At 36.2% G+C, this 14,525-nt stretch overlaps 1 protein-coding gene across 1 annotated transcript in view; it reads right to left on the bottom strand.

Annotated features, from left to right (window-relative positions):
• Nucleotides 1-14,525, bottom strand: part of RXFP1 (relaxin family peptide receptor 1) — a 96,433-nt gene that overhangs the window by 5,512 nt on the left and 76,396 nt on the right. The window contains exons 11-17 of the mRNA XM_022582231.3: nucleotides 13,437-13,508; nucleotides 10,195-10,266; nucleotides 7,123-7,194; nucleotides 6,035-6,106; nucleotides 3,979-4,208; nucleotides 1,474-1,884; nucleotides 557-775 (exon numbers count right to left, since the gene is read on the bottom strand). Of these exons, the coding sequence (XP_022437939.1) occupies nucleotides 557-775; nucleotides 1,474-1,884; nucleotides 3,979-4,208; nucleotides 6,035-6,106; nucleotides 7,123-7,194; nucleotides 10,195-10,266; nucleotides 13,437-13,508 (1,148 nt within the window). The remainder of the gene's footprint in view (nucleotides 1-556; nucleotides 776-1,473; nucleotides 1,885-3,978; nucleotides 4,209-6,034; nucleotides 6,107-7,122; nucleotides 7,195-10,194; nucleotides 10,267-13,436; nucleotides 13,509-14,525) is intronic.

Here is a 14,525-nt window from a genome sequence, read left to right on the forward strand (position 1 = left end):
AGAGCAGAAAGAAATAAGAGACTAAAAAGTAGTCAAAAAGATCAGTGGAACTAAGAGTTCGTTTTTTGAAAAGATAAAATATTGCTAAATCTTTAGCCAGATTCATCAAGAAAAAAAAGAGAAGGGATCAAAATAAATAAAATTAGAAATGAAAAAGTAGAAGTTACAACTGATATCACAGAAGTACAATCATCAGAGAATACTACTAACAGTTGTATGTCAACAAATTGTACAACTTACAAGAAATGGATAAATTCCTAGAAACATAAAAACTTATAATAGTGAATCAGGAAGAAATATGGAAAAAGGTATTCCATGCAAATGGAGATCAAAAGAAAGCCAGAGTAGCAATACTCATATCAGACAAAATAGACTTTAAATGGAAGACTGTTACAAGAGACAAAGACTGACACTACCTAATGATCAAGGGATGAATGCAAGAAAAGGATATAACAATTATAAATGTATATGCATCCAACATAGAATCACCTAAATATACAAGGCAAATATTAATGGACAGATTTTTTATTTCTTTACAGGAAGAAAAAATTCATACCTGGTATTTCTACCTGAAGCAATGACAGAAATTTCAGTATAAAGATGGGTATCCAGCATAATGCATCGGTAAAAACAATAAAGAAAAAACGTTTGGCAAGGATCATCTCTTTCCTAACTTGATTCCGTACTTCGGTTGCTGTTATGGCACTTTGATGGATGCTGTAAAACATGCTTCCATAGGAAAAAACTATGGTGATAAATGCTGCTAAGTTAATACCTATAAAGAACACAAAGATGATGATTAATGAATAAGCACATTCTTTCAGAACAAGCAAACATACCCTTAGCTGTCATTGTAAAGGAGAAGATACAAAGACCACAATGTGTTTTTTGTTCTCTGTAAGAATTACTAAGGCACAAAAATCATTAATTAAAAAATTCTAAATATTGTTGAAGCTATAAGAATGATGAAATGTTTATTTTTAAAATGGCATATTAAAATTAGATTATAGTGATTCAATGACTCTCTTGGGCTTATTAAATTAATCTGTCTTGTGTTAATTTTTTTGGTAATTCCATTACTTCGTTATATTTTGAGAATAGTTTTCACAAGAGGACATACTTGGTTGTCTGCTCCCAAGCCAAAGACTTGTGTGGCTACTTTGGATTTGTTCATATCATAAAGGCAAAGAGTTAAAATATGTTTTCCTTAGTATTATTAGGGTGATTGCATGAAATGCAAGTGTTTAGCATCTTGTCTTTTATTCAAGTGTATCATATAAGAATTGATATGATGAAGTGGTAATTTAGAAAAAATAATCCCTTTAGGGGATTCTGATACAATCCACCCTCAATGTCCATTCTGGTTAGAAGATCTGAAATAGAAAGTTGTAAATATTAAAAGGCATAATGAGATTCAGATTGTGATTTATTCTAGCATTTGTATGAAAGGGCTTCTAATACAGAGTTTCTTACCGAGAAAAATTGCCACTGAATAAATCTGGGCTCCAGTACTTTCTGTATCTTCTGAATGAAGAGGGAAGCATACCCCATTGGTGCCGTAGTAGTTTTTGAAAAATTCTTTATTGCTCAGTGGAATGAAAGCCACGATAAAACCGATAATCCAAATGAGAATCAAAACTGTAATGGTTCTGCATTTTCCAGGTTTTAAACACCTGAAAGGATATACAATGCAGATATATTTTTCCACTGTCAGAAACGTTAAAAGTAACACTGATACTTCCGTGGACAGAATGGCCAGGGACCCCAGGAGCTGGCAGTGAATACTCTCCATCCACAGCTGTGCGTGCTTGTTGTATTCTCCTCGAAACTTCAGGTCAAAGGCTCCGATCACAAACAAATAGATTCCCATCAGGCAGTCGGCACCTACAGGGATCAGTGAATTTCACAAATTTAGAGAAATAAATAGGTAAGATGGAGTTATCATTAAGCAGAATTTTTTAAAAATGTATTTATCTATTTATTTTTGGCTGCCTTGGGTCTTCGTTGCTGCGCGCGGGCTTTCTCTAGTTGCGGCGAGTGGGGGCCACTCTTCGTTGCGGTGCACGGGCTTCTCATCGCGGTGGCTTCTCTTGTAGCGGAGCACGGGCTCTAGGCGCACGGGCTTCAGCACTTGTGGCTCGCGGGCCCTAGAACACAGGCTCAGCAGTTGTGGTGCACGGGCCTGGTTGCTCTGCGGAATGTGGGATCTTCCCGGATCAGGGCTCGAACCCGTGTCCCCTGCATTGGCAGGCGGATTCTTAACCACTGTGCCACCAGGGAAGCCCCAGAAATATTTTTAATATTAGCCCCAAATAGCCAAGTTCCTTGTATCTTGGGGGCGGGGGAGGGAAGTTTTATTCTAAGAGTTCATTTATGGGTAAGGACCACTTCATCAACTCTCCCTGCTAAGCACTCTTAGAGCACCCTCTGCAGCCAATTATGTAATCATTCCTCTGTTTTCGTCTAATACACAGTCTGTAAGAGCAGGAGTCTTGTCTGTTTTGCTTTCTGTTCTAGTCCCATCACCTAGCAGTGCTGAGTAAATGAGTAAAATGCATGAGCATTCAATTAGGGACAAGATTGGGAAGTTATAATTTGGTTCATCTCTTCCATGGAAATTCTCCCAGCTTAAGAAACTTAAGTCATTCAAAATCCCAGAGAAAGTAATCCAGAAGTTGCTATGACAGAGTAATGACTATGAATTTTGAGGTCTGTCATTTTGAAGATGTGAATAATTATGAAGTGCTCTGTAGTCAGTATAATTCTGAGGGGCTTCAATGAGTCACCCAGGGGTGGTCGAAGCAAAACTGTTCTCTCTGATTCTTTCTTCCCATCTGAACATCTTTCTCTGTCTCTTTTCAGACTCCCCCATCCCCCACATCAGCTGTTAATGTGATACACTTCTTGGTGTATTTGCTTTTTAAGCAGATATTACATATCAGAGAGTAGGTGAGATTTTTTATTTGACCGTGCAAGCATTCTATACAACGATCCTAAAGTCACATCACGGTATACATCGTAAGGCTGGCCCTAATCTTTAAACACCGAGGTTATCTTCCAGCCTTTATCAGGGAAATTGAGCAAACTCAAAATTGTGTAACTAACAATACAAAGTAGTAAACCATTTCTGAGTTCTGTTTCTTGGGTAGCTTGCAATGAAAAGACAGTTCGACATTATACTTTGAGTGAGGGCGAGGGTAAGACATGGCACAGCACTTGTAAAGAAGGAGAACATCGTATAGATTGATTCCTGCTTGAGGTAGGATGGGTAAATTATAGGCCACTTGACCAAGATTATAAACACCCTGAGGACTGGTTTCTTGCTTTTTTTTAATTAATTTATTTATTTTTGTATTCCTCATTTAACATAATACCTTGCAATCACGTTTCAAAAACTTAAAAAATTTAATACTGCCTAAAACACTTTCTTATTTAAATATTTCAAATTATGAATGGAAAAGAATGTAGAAGCTCAGAGACCAGAAAAACAACGTTTGAAGTCAGTATCCATGAACTGGACATTCAAACAAGAAATAAACACAGCTCTGGAACCATGAAAGGGTCCAATTTGATTATAGTAAAAGATTTTACATGCTTTGATAAAATATTATTTTATTAAATAATAAAGATATTATTTATAATATAATTTTAAATAAATTATTTAATAATATTAAATTCGCTTTCTTCATCAGAGAAGAAAGCAAATGAACAAAAGCTTCTTTATGAGAAAAAAATTAATGAATGAGCCCTTCATTAATCTGTGTAAGGTGGCTGAGTTTTCTTATTTTAAAAACTTATTTTCTTTCTTATCGCTAAAGTAATTTTATTTTCATTGTAGCGAACGTGAAAACAACATATAAGCAAAGGGGAGAAATTTTAAAAATCTCATAATTCTACCGCTCTCGTTACTTATTGTCTAATAGCAACGCTTTCATATATTTTGAAACTGTTATTCCTCTTCAGCCAGGAAATACTCACAGCAGAGGGAAATGATCGACATGGCATGCAGCTTGTTCTCAGACCTGATATAAGGTCGCATACAGATGACAAAGATGTTTCCAAAGCATGTAACTGCAGACACAACCCAGACGAATACTCTCTGAATAATGCTCGCCAAGAGATCCTCTAAAGATGAGATTCCATCAGTGTTTGGTTTACAGCTGCGAACATGGGGTGCATAGCCACAGTACTGGAACTTCTTAAAATAGCTGACGTGCAGAGAGAAGGGAAAAGAAGATTTTAAACTGAAGTCAGTGTCACTCTACATTCATATCTATTTTCTACATTCTCTCAGTAGAAAGAAAACGTCTTAATATGAGACTCAGAGGAATGAAGGTAAAACATTAGGGATACTGAAGATTTAACCTTAAGTTTAATTCTCATTAACTTGGTTTTCAAAAGAATGTGTGAGTGAGAGCCGCAAAAAGACGTAATAAACATACAAGTGCTAGACATGTCTTAGAATATAAATCAAATGTTAGCATGTGATCAGGACAATCCACCCAAGGAAACTTGTTACTGGGTTTTCAGTGTTTAGTGCATGTGTTAATAAATCCACCGTTACATAACTCCTATGGTTGCTGCAACTGATTTTTCTTTTTCAAACCCAGGGGAAGAGAATTTGTCCTCTGTGTTTCTATGGCTTTTCTAGTATAGAATTTGTGTGATCTGTAGCTACTTGCTAACAACATGCTTATCCTCACGCTAGAGTTTGGTACATAATAGGGTGTTCGATAAATGTGTGTTGAGTGAATTCTTTCATCAGTAGAGAGACCTCCCTTGTTAATAAAACACCACCGAGATAATCAGTAATTACTACTGTGCTACCACCAACACCAGCACCGTTTATTGAGCATCTTCCAAGTATCAAGAATAACTTCTCAGATCAGCTCCATGAGCGTGATGTCAGTATCACCATACAAGAAGATGACTCTTCAATGGAGGCAAATTATCTGCTAGGAAATTTTCTAATAAATGCAGAAATTAGGATTTAAATTAGATATTTCTGCCCCTAAAGCGATGTACTCTGGCAAAAAATATAAGTGATCTTTATAGTATAAGGAGTTGTAGTAAAATACAAGATAAAAATTTGACAATTATAGTATATTGTCCTGTTGTTTAACTCTTGCTGCCTGGATCCCAGGATCTGCCGTGGTTTCTGCTCAATTCGGTTCTGCTCCTTGTTTCTTGGGTTTTGTGACCTACACCATTTTCTTCCAATAAACTCTGCTTTGCTTAATTTAGTCAGAGTGTTTTATGTTGTGTGCAACCAAGGAAACTTTTATAGGCATGCTCTCTGAGGAATTATGGGAAAAAAAACTCCCAGTATCCTCCGTTAGATTTAAAATACAAGCAAGATTATAGAGTGGTGGTGACTGCCATGACACTTTCTAAATTATTGGGAATTAATTACCTTGGCATGGAGACCATTCGAATATATTTCATATATATACTGCTATATATTACATTCAATTAAAGAAAATGTTTCTGAAGCATGTAATTGATGGCATGATGAGACACACTGTTTGAATAAAAGATTTTTCCTGGTTTACCATTTTATCCATACACTCTTGCACATCATGCCCTGACACTGTGGGCAATTTTCACTGAAGAGGATTTCTCTCTTCCCTTCCTCCATTTACATGAATTATTTATAATTATTTTATGTTGTTTATGTAACTTCTTCATCTGGTCACATTTGTGCCATGTGCACAAATTACTAGCTGAGTGGACAAACGTGACTATCAGTGAGTGGCATCAGGGCTCGGGAGAGTTTACAAGCCTGAGTGGGTTCCCTCCACACTCCTGCTGTCTGACATTCAGACAAAACTCCTTTCATTCTGCCAGATCATGGAGAACTAAAAATCACCCCACCCAATACCAACGCTTTAAGAGTTAATTATTGTTTAGGCAAATTAATCAGTAGAAAATGTTAATAGATTGGATGCATTGGGTATGGAGGTATTAGCACAATACATGTGGAAATGTAAAAGACTAAAATCAAGGTGAAGAACAAGAAAAAACATCTGCTTACATGTGAGAGAGATTCGTGAGAGGTCTAAACATCCTTTGTTGGATATTTGAAATTTCAATTCCTTCTAGGCTGCTAAAAATATCAAATTAATTATCAAAAAAATGCTATGCAGGGTATAATAAAATGAGTTTTTGTGACAGGCAGTTTAATAAAATTCTGTTAGTTAACACTTATTCGGAACCAAACATTCATACTTAACCTTCCCTAGGCACTTCCCCAACTCCTTTAAAAATGTTTTTATTAAAACATTTTTTTATTGAATGAAATATTCTTTAAATTCTACAGTGCTTTACAATTTTCAAAAGTTTCACACACATGATTTCATATGATCCCATAATAACCCATTTTTTTCTCCCAATGCCTTTTTGATTCTGCTATTTATATGTATATATCCTGCTTATTTGAATTTTTTGGCTTCTAATAGAGAGTGGAACAATGTTTTTTTCATAGTAACCACTCAATATATATTTTTGAAATAAATGAACAAGCATTATCTTTTAGACAATATTGCAATAGCAGAGGCATTTTACATTCTTGAAGTTTTTCTAATAATTTTAAATAATAAATGTTTTTCTAATAAAATGCCATTTTACCGAGGGAACACTTAAAAGAACTAAAGTTTACCTTCTTAAGGCAATTCTTAGACCCTAACATAATTTGTGTGTGTGTGTTTATGTGTGTGTGTGTTGCAAGTAATGACCTATATCATCTAGAACATTCCATCTTGGGATAACGATGGCTATAATAAATTCTTAGATACCCAGTGCTAATGAAGGAATAAATATGCATAGATGCCTTCAGAGGATCAAGCAAACAATCCAATATAAGCTTCTGGTGATTACAGAAATATATGAAATGATTAATCATTATCTAATTTGTGGCTTATAAATACGAAAGATTAAACTAATAGCTATCTGTTTGTAGACCAGCAAGCACTCATCTTATATGTTTTTCTGGAGTTTAACCAATATCCTGGGACTAAAGCTTCTGATTTGAGGTCCTATCAGTCTTATTTCATAGAATTTATTAGCTGCTAGTATGTAAATAAAAATTACATCATAAAACTATCCCCATAGGTGTATACTTACAGAGACTTGAGTTTGACAAGGTAATCAAATTGGTTTGCTTGAATTTTCTGGATTGGGTTATAGGAAAGATTCCTGTTTTAAAAAAAGAGCAGCAATAGGTCAATTCTTAAAAAGTATTTGAGTAAAGAGAAAATGTCTCTTGACTTAGGGTTACTTTTAAACAGTAACAAAAAAAGTACAACAATGTCACTTGACCCCTAGGGCTCGTTGGACATTCAAATGGATTAATGGAAACAGAACTCTTAGGCCAGTGCACGGCTGTCAGTAAGTGCATTAATGACAGAGCTGAGAGAATGGAAGCGTGAAGGTGGGGAGGTCCAGAGACGGTCCCACCAGAGGAGCAGCAGGGTACCCAAAGGGAAGCCACACCACTTTAGGTTTTGCCTATCATCAGGTGTGGTTTAAATGAAAGAAAGAAGAATCTCATTTAGTCAAAACTTGAATTAGTGAAATCACATTGAATGCTTTTTACAGTAAATCATGTCAAAGAGTGGCATATTGTGTTAGCAATTTGTGAGGCATGAAATGAAAAGTAAAAGGCTCTATAGTTAGAAACAAAGAAACAGAGGTCAGAGTGACAGTGTAGCTGAGTGTAAATGGAGAAAATTTCAGAATCTTTGCAAAACAACACCTTGAAATAAGAATTGTTGATTAAAGGGACCTTCTCAGGGCAGGTTCAATTTTTAAGAAATTTATTGCAGATTAGACCATTAGTTGGGTGGGGGAGGGGCAGTGACTACAGAAAGAAGGGAAGAGAGGAAGGATGACAATAAGAAATGTGTTGTATGAAAGAAGGGAAAGGGACTCAACAATCTATGAACAGAAGGAAACGACCTTAACATAATAAAAGCCATATAGGAAAGCCACAGTGAGCATCATAGCCAATGGTGAAAGGCCGAAAGCTTTTCCTCTAAAATCAGTAAGAAGACAAGGATGCCCACTTTTGCCATTTCTATTCAACATACTACTGGAAGTCCTAGCCAGAGCAATTAGGCAAGAAATAAAAGGCATCCAAATTGCGAAGGGAGAAGTAAAATTATCTCTGTTCACAGATGACATGATTTTATGTGTATAAAACCCTAATGATTTCACACACACATACACACAAAAACTGTCAGAACTATTATAATAAATTCAACAAAATTGCCATATGTGAAACCAACACATAATAATCAAACAATAATCAATAATCAAATGCATTTCTATACACTAACCATGAGCAATCCATAAAGAAAATTAAGAAAATGATTCCATTTACAATAGCATCAAAAGAACAAAGTACTTAGGAATAAACTGAATAAAGGTGAAAGACTTGCACTTTGAAAACAAAATGTTGCTGAAAGAAATTAAAGAAGACATCAGTTAAAGAAGACATTCTGTGTTTTGGGACTGGAAGACAATATTGTTAAGATGTTAATACTACCCAAAGCAAACTACAGATTCAGTGTCATCTCTGTCAAAATCCCAATGATTTTTTTTTTTGCATAAATAGAAAAATCCATCCTAAAATTCGTGTGGAATCTCAAGGGAACCTGAATATCTAAAACAACCTTGAAAAAGAAGAACAAAGTTGGAGGTCTCACTTCCTGATTCAAAACTTACTACAAAGCTACAGTAGTCAAAACAGTGTGGTGCTGGCTAAAAGATAGTTGTATAGAACAATGGAATAGAATGGAGAGCCCAGGAACAACTCTTTGTATATATAGTCAAATAATTTTTAAAATGTGCCAAGATTGTTCAATGGGGAAAGGACAATCTTTCCAACAAATAGTGCTGTGAAAACCAGATAGATATCCACATGAAAAAAAAAAAAGAGCTTAGACCCTTAGCTTCCACCATGTACAGAATTAACTCAAAATGGGTTAAAGGCCTAAATAGAAAAGCTAAAACTTTAAAACTCTTAGAAGAAGTCATAAGAGAAAAGCTTCATGACATTGGATTAGGCAATGACTTCTTGTATATGATACCAAAAACATAGGTAACAAAAGAGAAAAAAAACAAGAATTGGACTATATCTAAATCAAAAACTTTTGTGCATCAGAAAACACTGTCAACAGAGTGAAAAGGCAACCTACAGAATGGGAGCATACATTTGTAAATCATATATCTGAAAATGATTTAATATCTAAAATATATACACTCCTACAACTTAACAACAAAAACCCAAACAACCCAGTTTAAAAGCGGGCAAAAGACTTGAATAGGTATTCTCTAAAGAAGTTACATGAATGGCCAATAAGCACATGAAAAGATGCTCAACATCATTAATCATTAGAGAAATGCAAATCAAATCCACAATGAAACACCATTTCACATCCATTAGATTGGCGATTATCAAAAAATATAAAATAACAAGTGTTGTTAAAGAGGTGGAGAAAGTAGAATCCTTGTGCACTGATAGTGGGAATATAAAATAGTGTAGCCACTATGCAAAAGAGTATGGTGTTTCCTTTAAAAATTAAAAATAGAGTTGCCATATGATCCAGTAATTCTACTTCTGGGGTTATATGCCCAAAGAATTGAAAGCAAGCTCTTGAACAGATATTGAACACCCACATTCATAGCAGCTAAAAGGTGGAAGCCACCCAAGTGTCCACCAATGGATGAATGGATAAACGCCATGTGGTACTTACATACAGCGGATTATTATTCAGAATGATAATATTCAGAACTTCTGACACATGCTACAACCTGTGGATGAACCTTGAGGACATTATGCTAAGTGGAATAAGCCAGTCATAAAGGGACAAATATGTATGATTCCACTGATTTATGAGGTACTTAGAGATGCCAAATTCATAGAGCCAGAACAGAGTGATGGATGCTGGAGGGGCAGGGGTTGATGGGGAGTTAGTGCTTAATATGTATGGAGTTTCAGTTTGGAAAGATGGAAAAGTTCTAGAGATGGATGGTGGTGATGGTTGCACAGCAATGTGAATGAAGTTAATGCCACAGTTGTACACTTACAAATGGTTAAAATGGTAAATATACATACTTATGTATATTTTAATCACAATTTTTAGAAGTAAAATAAGTTAAAAAATAAAGGTACAAAATTCGTATCAGTCTTACAACTGTGAGAGCTCCTTCAGATCCTTAAAGACAAGTGATGAAAGATTTTCAATCTTATTACTTCCTAAATCCCTAGGGAAACAATTGCAAATGTCATATTATTTCCTTAAGACTTTACTCATAGTTCTGTAATTTATTAAAAAAACATTAGACTACTTTCAAATAATGCCATTAGTGAGTTATATTAATTAATAGAAGTCAAAACTTTAAAAAGGGAGTGAGATGGTAAAAGATAAAAATATCCCATTTTATTGCTCACTCAGAGACAGTACTTGGTGGTATTTGATCTAGTTCTAATAGATACAATTTTCTAATTCAATTAATATATGTGTTGTGCCCTTCTTCCTTTCTCCTCTTCCTCCCCTTGCTCCCTCCCTCCCTCCCGCCCTTCCTTCCTTTGCTAAAGTAGAAATACGCTTTGGAACCTTAATTTTTTCCTTTGCTTGGGTGTATTATAATTTTCAACTGGAAGTGGATTATTTCAGTTTCCAGTTTCTTCCACAGCTGATATACACTGGATCTCATACACACCTGGGGCAGAATATTTTGTATGTTACTTCATGTACGTATTAGAGGTTGGGCTACCTAAAGTGGTATGAACTTGTAGCTTAGTTGTGAGAAGATTTTGGACAGTAGCAGCTCTTCCGGTAGCTTTGACAGCGGCAACCTGTCAAAGCCTCAGATTCTTCTAAATAAGACAATCTTTCAATAGGCTTGAGTTCTTCAATGTCATCAAGAGATACTAAGAGAAAGCCTAACCACTTTCCCTGTCCATCTCCAAATCCTATTAGTTGCTACAGGGAGAAGCATGGGAATAGATCTATTTGTTATTGCAGTGCTTATAAATCAAAAGTTAGGTTATTCAACTTGGAAGGGCAAGATAGATTTAGACTGAGTTTTTAAAACTAAAAAGTAACTAATGTAATCAATATTATAAATGTCTTTGCTGTAAATGTTTTATTTTTATACTGTAAACTGAACCTTGAGGCTGTTTTTGTTATTTATGTTTCCATGGGTGAATTGCCTGTGAAGATAGATAGATGGTCTGATTTGACAACAAAAGGAATGTTTCTAAAATTTCATCCCTTAAAATCCTTCAATAGCTCATTGTTGCATAGAAGATAAAATCAAAACTTCTTAGTGTGATATAAAAAAAGCCTTTAAATATCTTGCCACTGTCTAGCTTTCCAGCTCAGTTTCCTACCACATTCTACTCAGTCAAAATGACTTTCACCAGGGCCTGAAGGCATCTCAGTATTTCAACCTCCGGGTTTTTGCACGGGTGCTTCCTTCTGCCTGGAATAAGCTTTGATTCTTGTCCTTCTGGTGAACTCCCTATTCATCCTTCAAGATTCTGCTCAGATAAACAACAGGGATTTACTGTACAGCACAGGGAACTATATTCAATATCTTGTAATACCCTGTAATGGAAAAGAATCTGAAAAAAGAATGGGTATGCATAACTGAATCACTTTGCCTACATCTGAAACTAACACAATATTGTAAATCAACTATACTTAAAAAAAAAAAAAGAGAGATTCTGCTCACGTGTCACTCCTCTGTGACCAGGGAGCTTAGGCGTTCTCTTCTCTGTTCTCCTGTATGTAGCATGGATAACACATACAGCACTTATAACATCATATTAAAACTGTTTCTGTACATACATTCTCCTCTTCTGAAGGATGTGATCTCTTTCAGAGCAAGCCCTGTACCTATTCAACTTGGGCTCTCCAGCATCTAGCTTAATTTTTGGCTAGCTATTCTTTGTATCCCTACCTAGAAGACCATTAACAGACTCGACCTGCTTCATATTTAGGTAAAAGTGGTGGCACAATTCCAGTTCTTTGTATGGGAAGCCAAGTAAAAGATGGATCACGTTAGTGAGGCAATGTGAAAAACAGATTTCGAAGAGTCCACGAGGATATTAAGTCTTGAAATATCACGTTTGGCTGTTTCTGGTGGGAGTCCTGTTTCGGCTATTAGAGCCAATTCTGACATATAGTTCTTTTATCATGAATCATGTAATGGGGAACATTTGGCCTAGACCCTAAGTGATGTGTGAAAAGACCATTTTCTCAGTTTCGTTTTAGGAAAGTTGGTCTAAACTTAACTGGACTTGAGGTCCATTTCTGAATGGGCTCAGGAAACACATTATCACCTAGAGTAGATGCCAGACACTGGGAGCTGTTACAGCAGGTGCTTGGTTCTGATATCTATTGAGATTTTCTTGTGCGTTTTGTGAATGATTGGTACTGTCTACTGAAAAATGTTTCAAGCTAATGGTCATGGAAAAATGGGGTTTCAGTGGCTTGTTTATTGATGTTTTGGAGCACAATGCTTCATTGGTTCCCGAGGAACGTTTCTGTCTGTGGCCTGTGTATTCCCTCCACCTGTCTTAGTTTGCAGGTAAGGTGTCCCGAGAAACAGTTTAGTTACACTCTTTAATTTTTATGGACAAGTTTTAATGAATCAAAGTTCTGCCCAGTTAATTGTCAAACATATACCTTCTGTCCATACTTCAGATTCTTTCTAGAACTCACAAAATCAAACTGGTGGCTAGCCTAAACTTTAGCAAAAACCCAGTTGAAGAAATTAATGGTAAAAAATAAAAAATTGTCTGAAGGACATGTACTTCATTTGTTGTCCTGTGTATATTTTATTTGGACAATCAGCTCCTATGTGCTTGGACCACAAGGCTTTGATTTATCAGAGAGTTGTCTTAATGTCCTTTGGAACTGTGTCATTGATCTTAAAAAAGGGACATTATAAATAGCTCTCTTTTCCATTATTATAGTCTGGGATGTTACCCATGGTAGTGTCTAATTTCCTTATGGATCCAAGATTATCCTTTGGTTTCAGAATCAGCAGAGTGGTGTCTTTTTATCTCCGGTTTTTAAATCCTAACTCTCCAGGAAACTTAAAGATAAATTTGCTATCCCTCTCCAGCAGTGGGTTAGAGTGGTGCAAGATGTATTTTATTTATTGATCTCCCCAGACTTTATTCTTTCTCCACAGCTATGTTTCCCTTACCTCACTTTCCTCAAATATTTATTTTATAGTTTTCCTTTACACATATTTTTTTAACTATCAGAATTCCTTTGTGGCTCAAGGTATGCAGAAATAGTGCTAGGAAGAGAGAAAAATAAATCTTTCTTAAGTGTATAAAAATGTATACGTGTGACAACTACGAACTGGAACAGTAGAAAGAAAATTCTTATCAATATATGTGTAATCGAGCTTACAATTCATCTAGTTTCTGGAGCGGTGCAAACGCGTTTTCACTGAGGTGATTAATTTTGTTTTTCCTCATTACCCTGAAAGTAAAAAGAAAGGGATGTTGTAGCTTCCAGAGGTAACTGATAGGTGAGTTATCGGAGAAACAAAGATAATTACGTGGAGTGCACTTTTCACGTCAAGAGAGGTTGAAGTAGCGTGATAAATTACCCAGTCTGTAATAACTTTAATTTCCCAGATCTTTCAATGATGATAAAAGTAAAGTAGTGCTCAAATTTCTAAGTGATTTAGGGAAGAGCTCCACAGGGGAAGAGTGAAAACCTTGACTCCTGAGAATACAGACTGAGCGTCAGCCCAGGGAGCTGCCTTAGGGTCGCCTCTGTAGGCTTCATGGTGTGTCTGTCGAACAAAATACCTCCCACACAATAGCACTGGTGCACATTGGGCAGTTGATGTGATTTAGGGTGGAGATGCTGCAGGAGGTCTACTTCAAGCTGGACCAACTCAGAAGACCTCTAGTTTGGGATGCTGAATGAGACTGTAAGTCCTGACAGTTCATCTCTGCCCTGACGTCGTGTTATGAGATAGCATAAAGGACTAACTCACAGGAAACCTTTAAAAGATTTCCAGTTCTTGAGGCATTGTGGGACATGCCTGGAACCTGGCCTCGTCCCATCCTTAAGCATTTATTTCCTCTCAGCACTCCAAACCGTTACCACTTTCTCCCAGCATCCTTGGACCAGAAAAACACAAGCATCTGCGAAGAGGAAACTCACGAATGATTTCTTCATACAGAGGGTTCTCTAAGAACAAATACAAGTAGAATAGAAAAGAAGGGCTACATTTTTTGGATATTTATTTGGCCTGTGTCCTTTAAGCGCAATTTGGTTTCCTTTGGGCAATTACCATGAACTGTTTTGCATGACTGATAGAATCCTGCATCTGAAGACTGCTAAACGCACTGCAGAAAAGTTCACACATTTCAGTGGCTTTGAGCCCACTGGAATGGGGCGGAGGGCATAACTGGGTAAAAATTTTTGTTGTGTCAGTGGTAGCTATTGCATTGCCCGTACACAGGGGTCCTGTATATCTTAATA

Source organism: Delphinapterus leucas, chromosome 5, assembly GCF_059928025.1.
Source record: "Delphinapterus leucas isolate spDelLeu-1000000601 "Yukka" chromosome 5, BTC_Dleu_Yukka2, whole genome shotgun sequence".
Taxonomy (NCBI): Eukaryota; Metazoa; Chordata; class Mammalia; order Artiodactyla; family Monodontidae; genus Delphinapterus; species Delphinapterus leucas.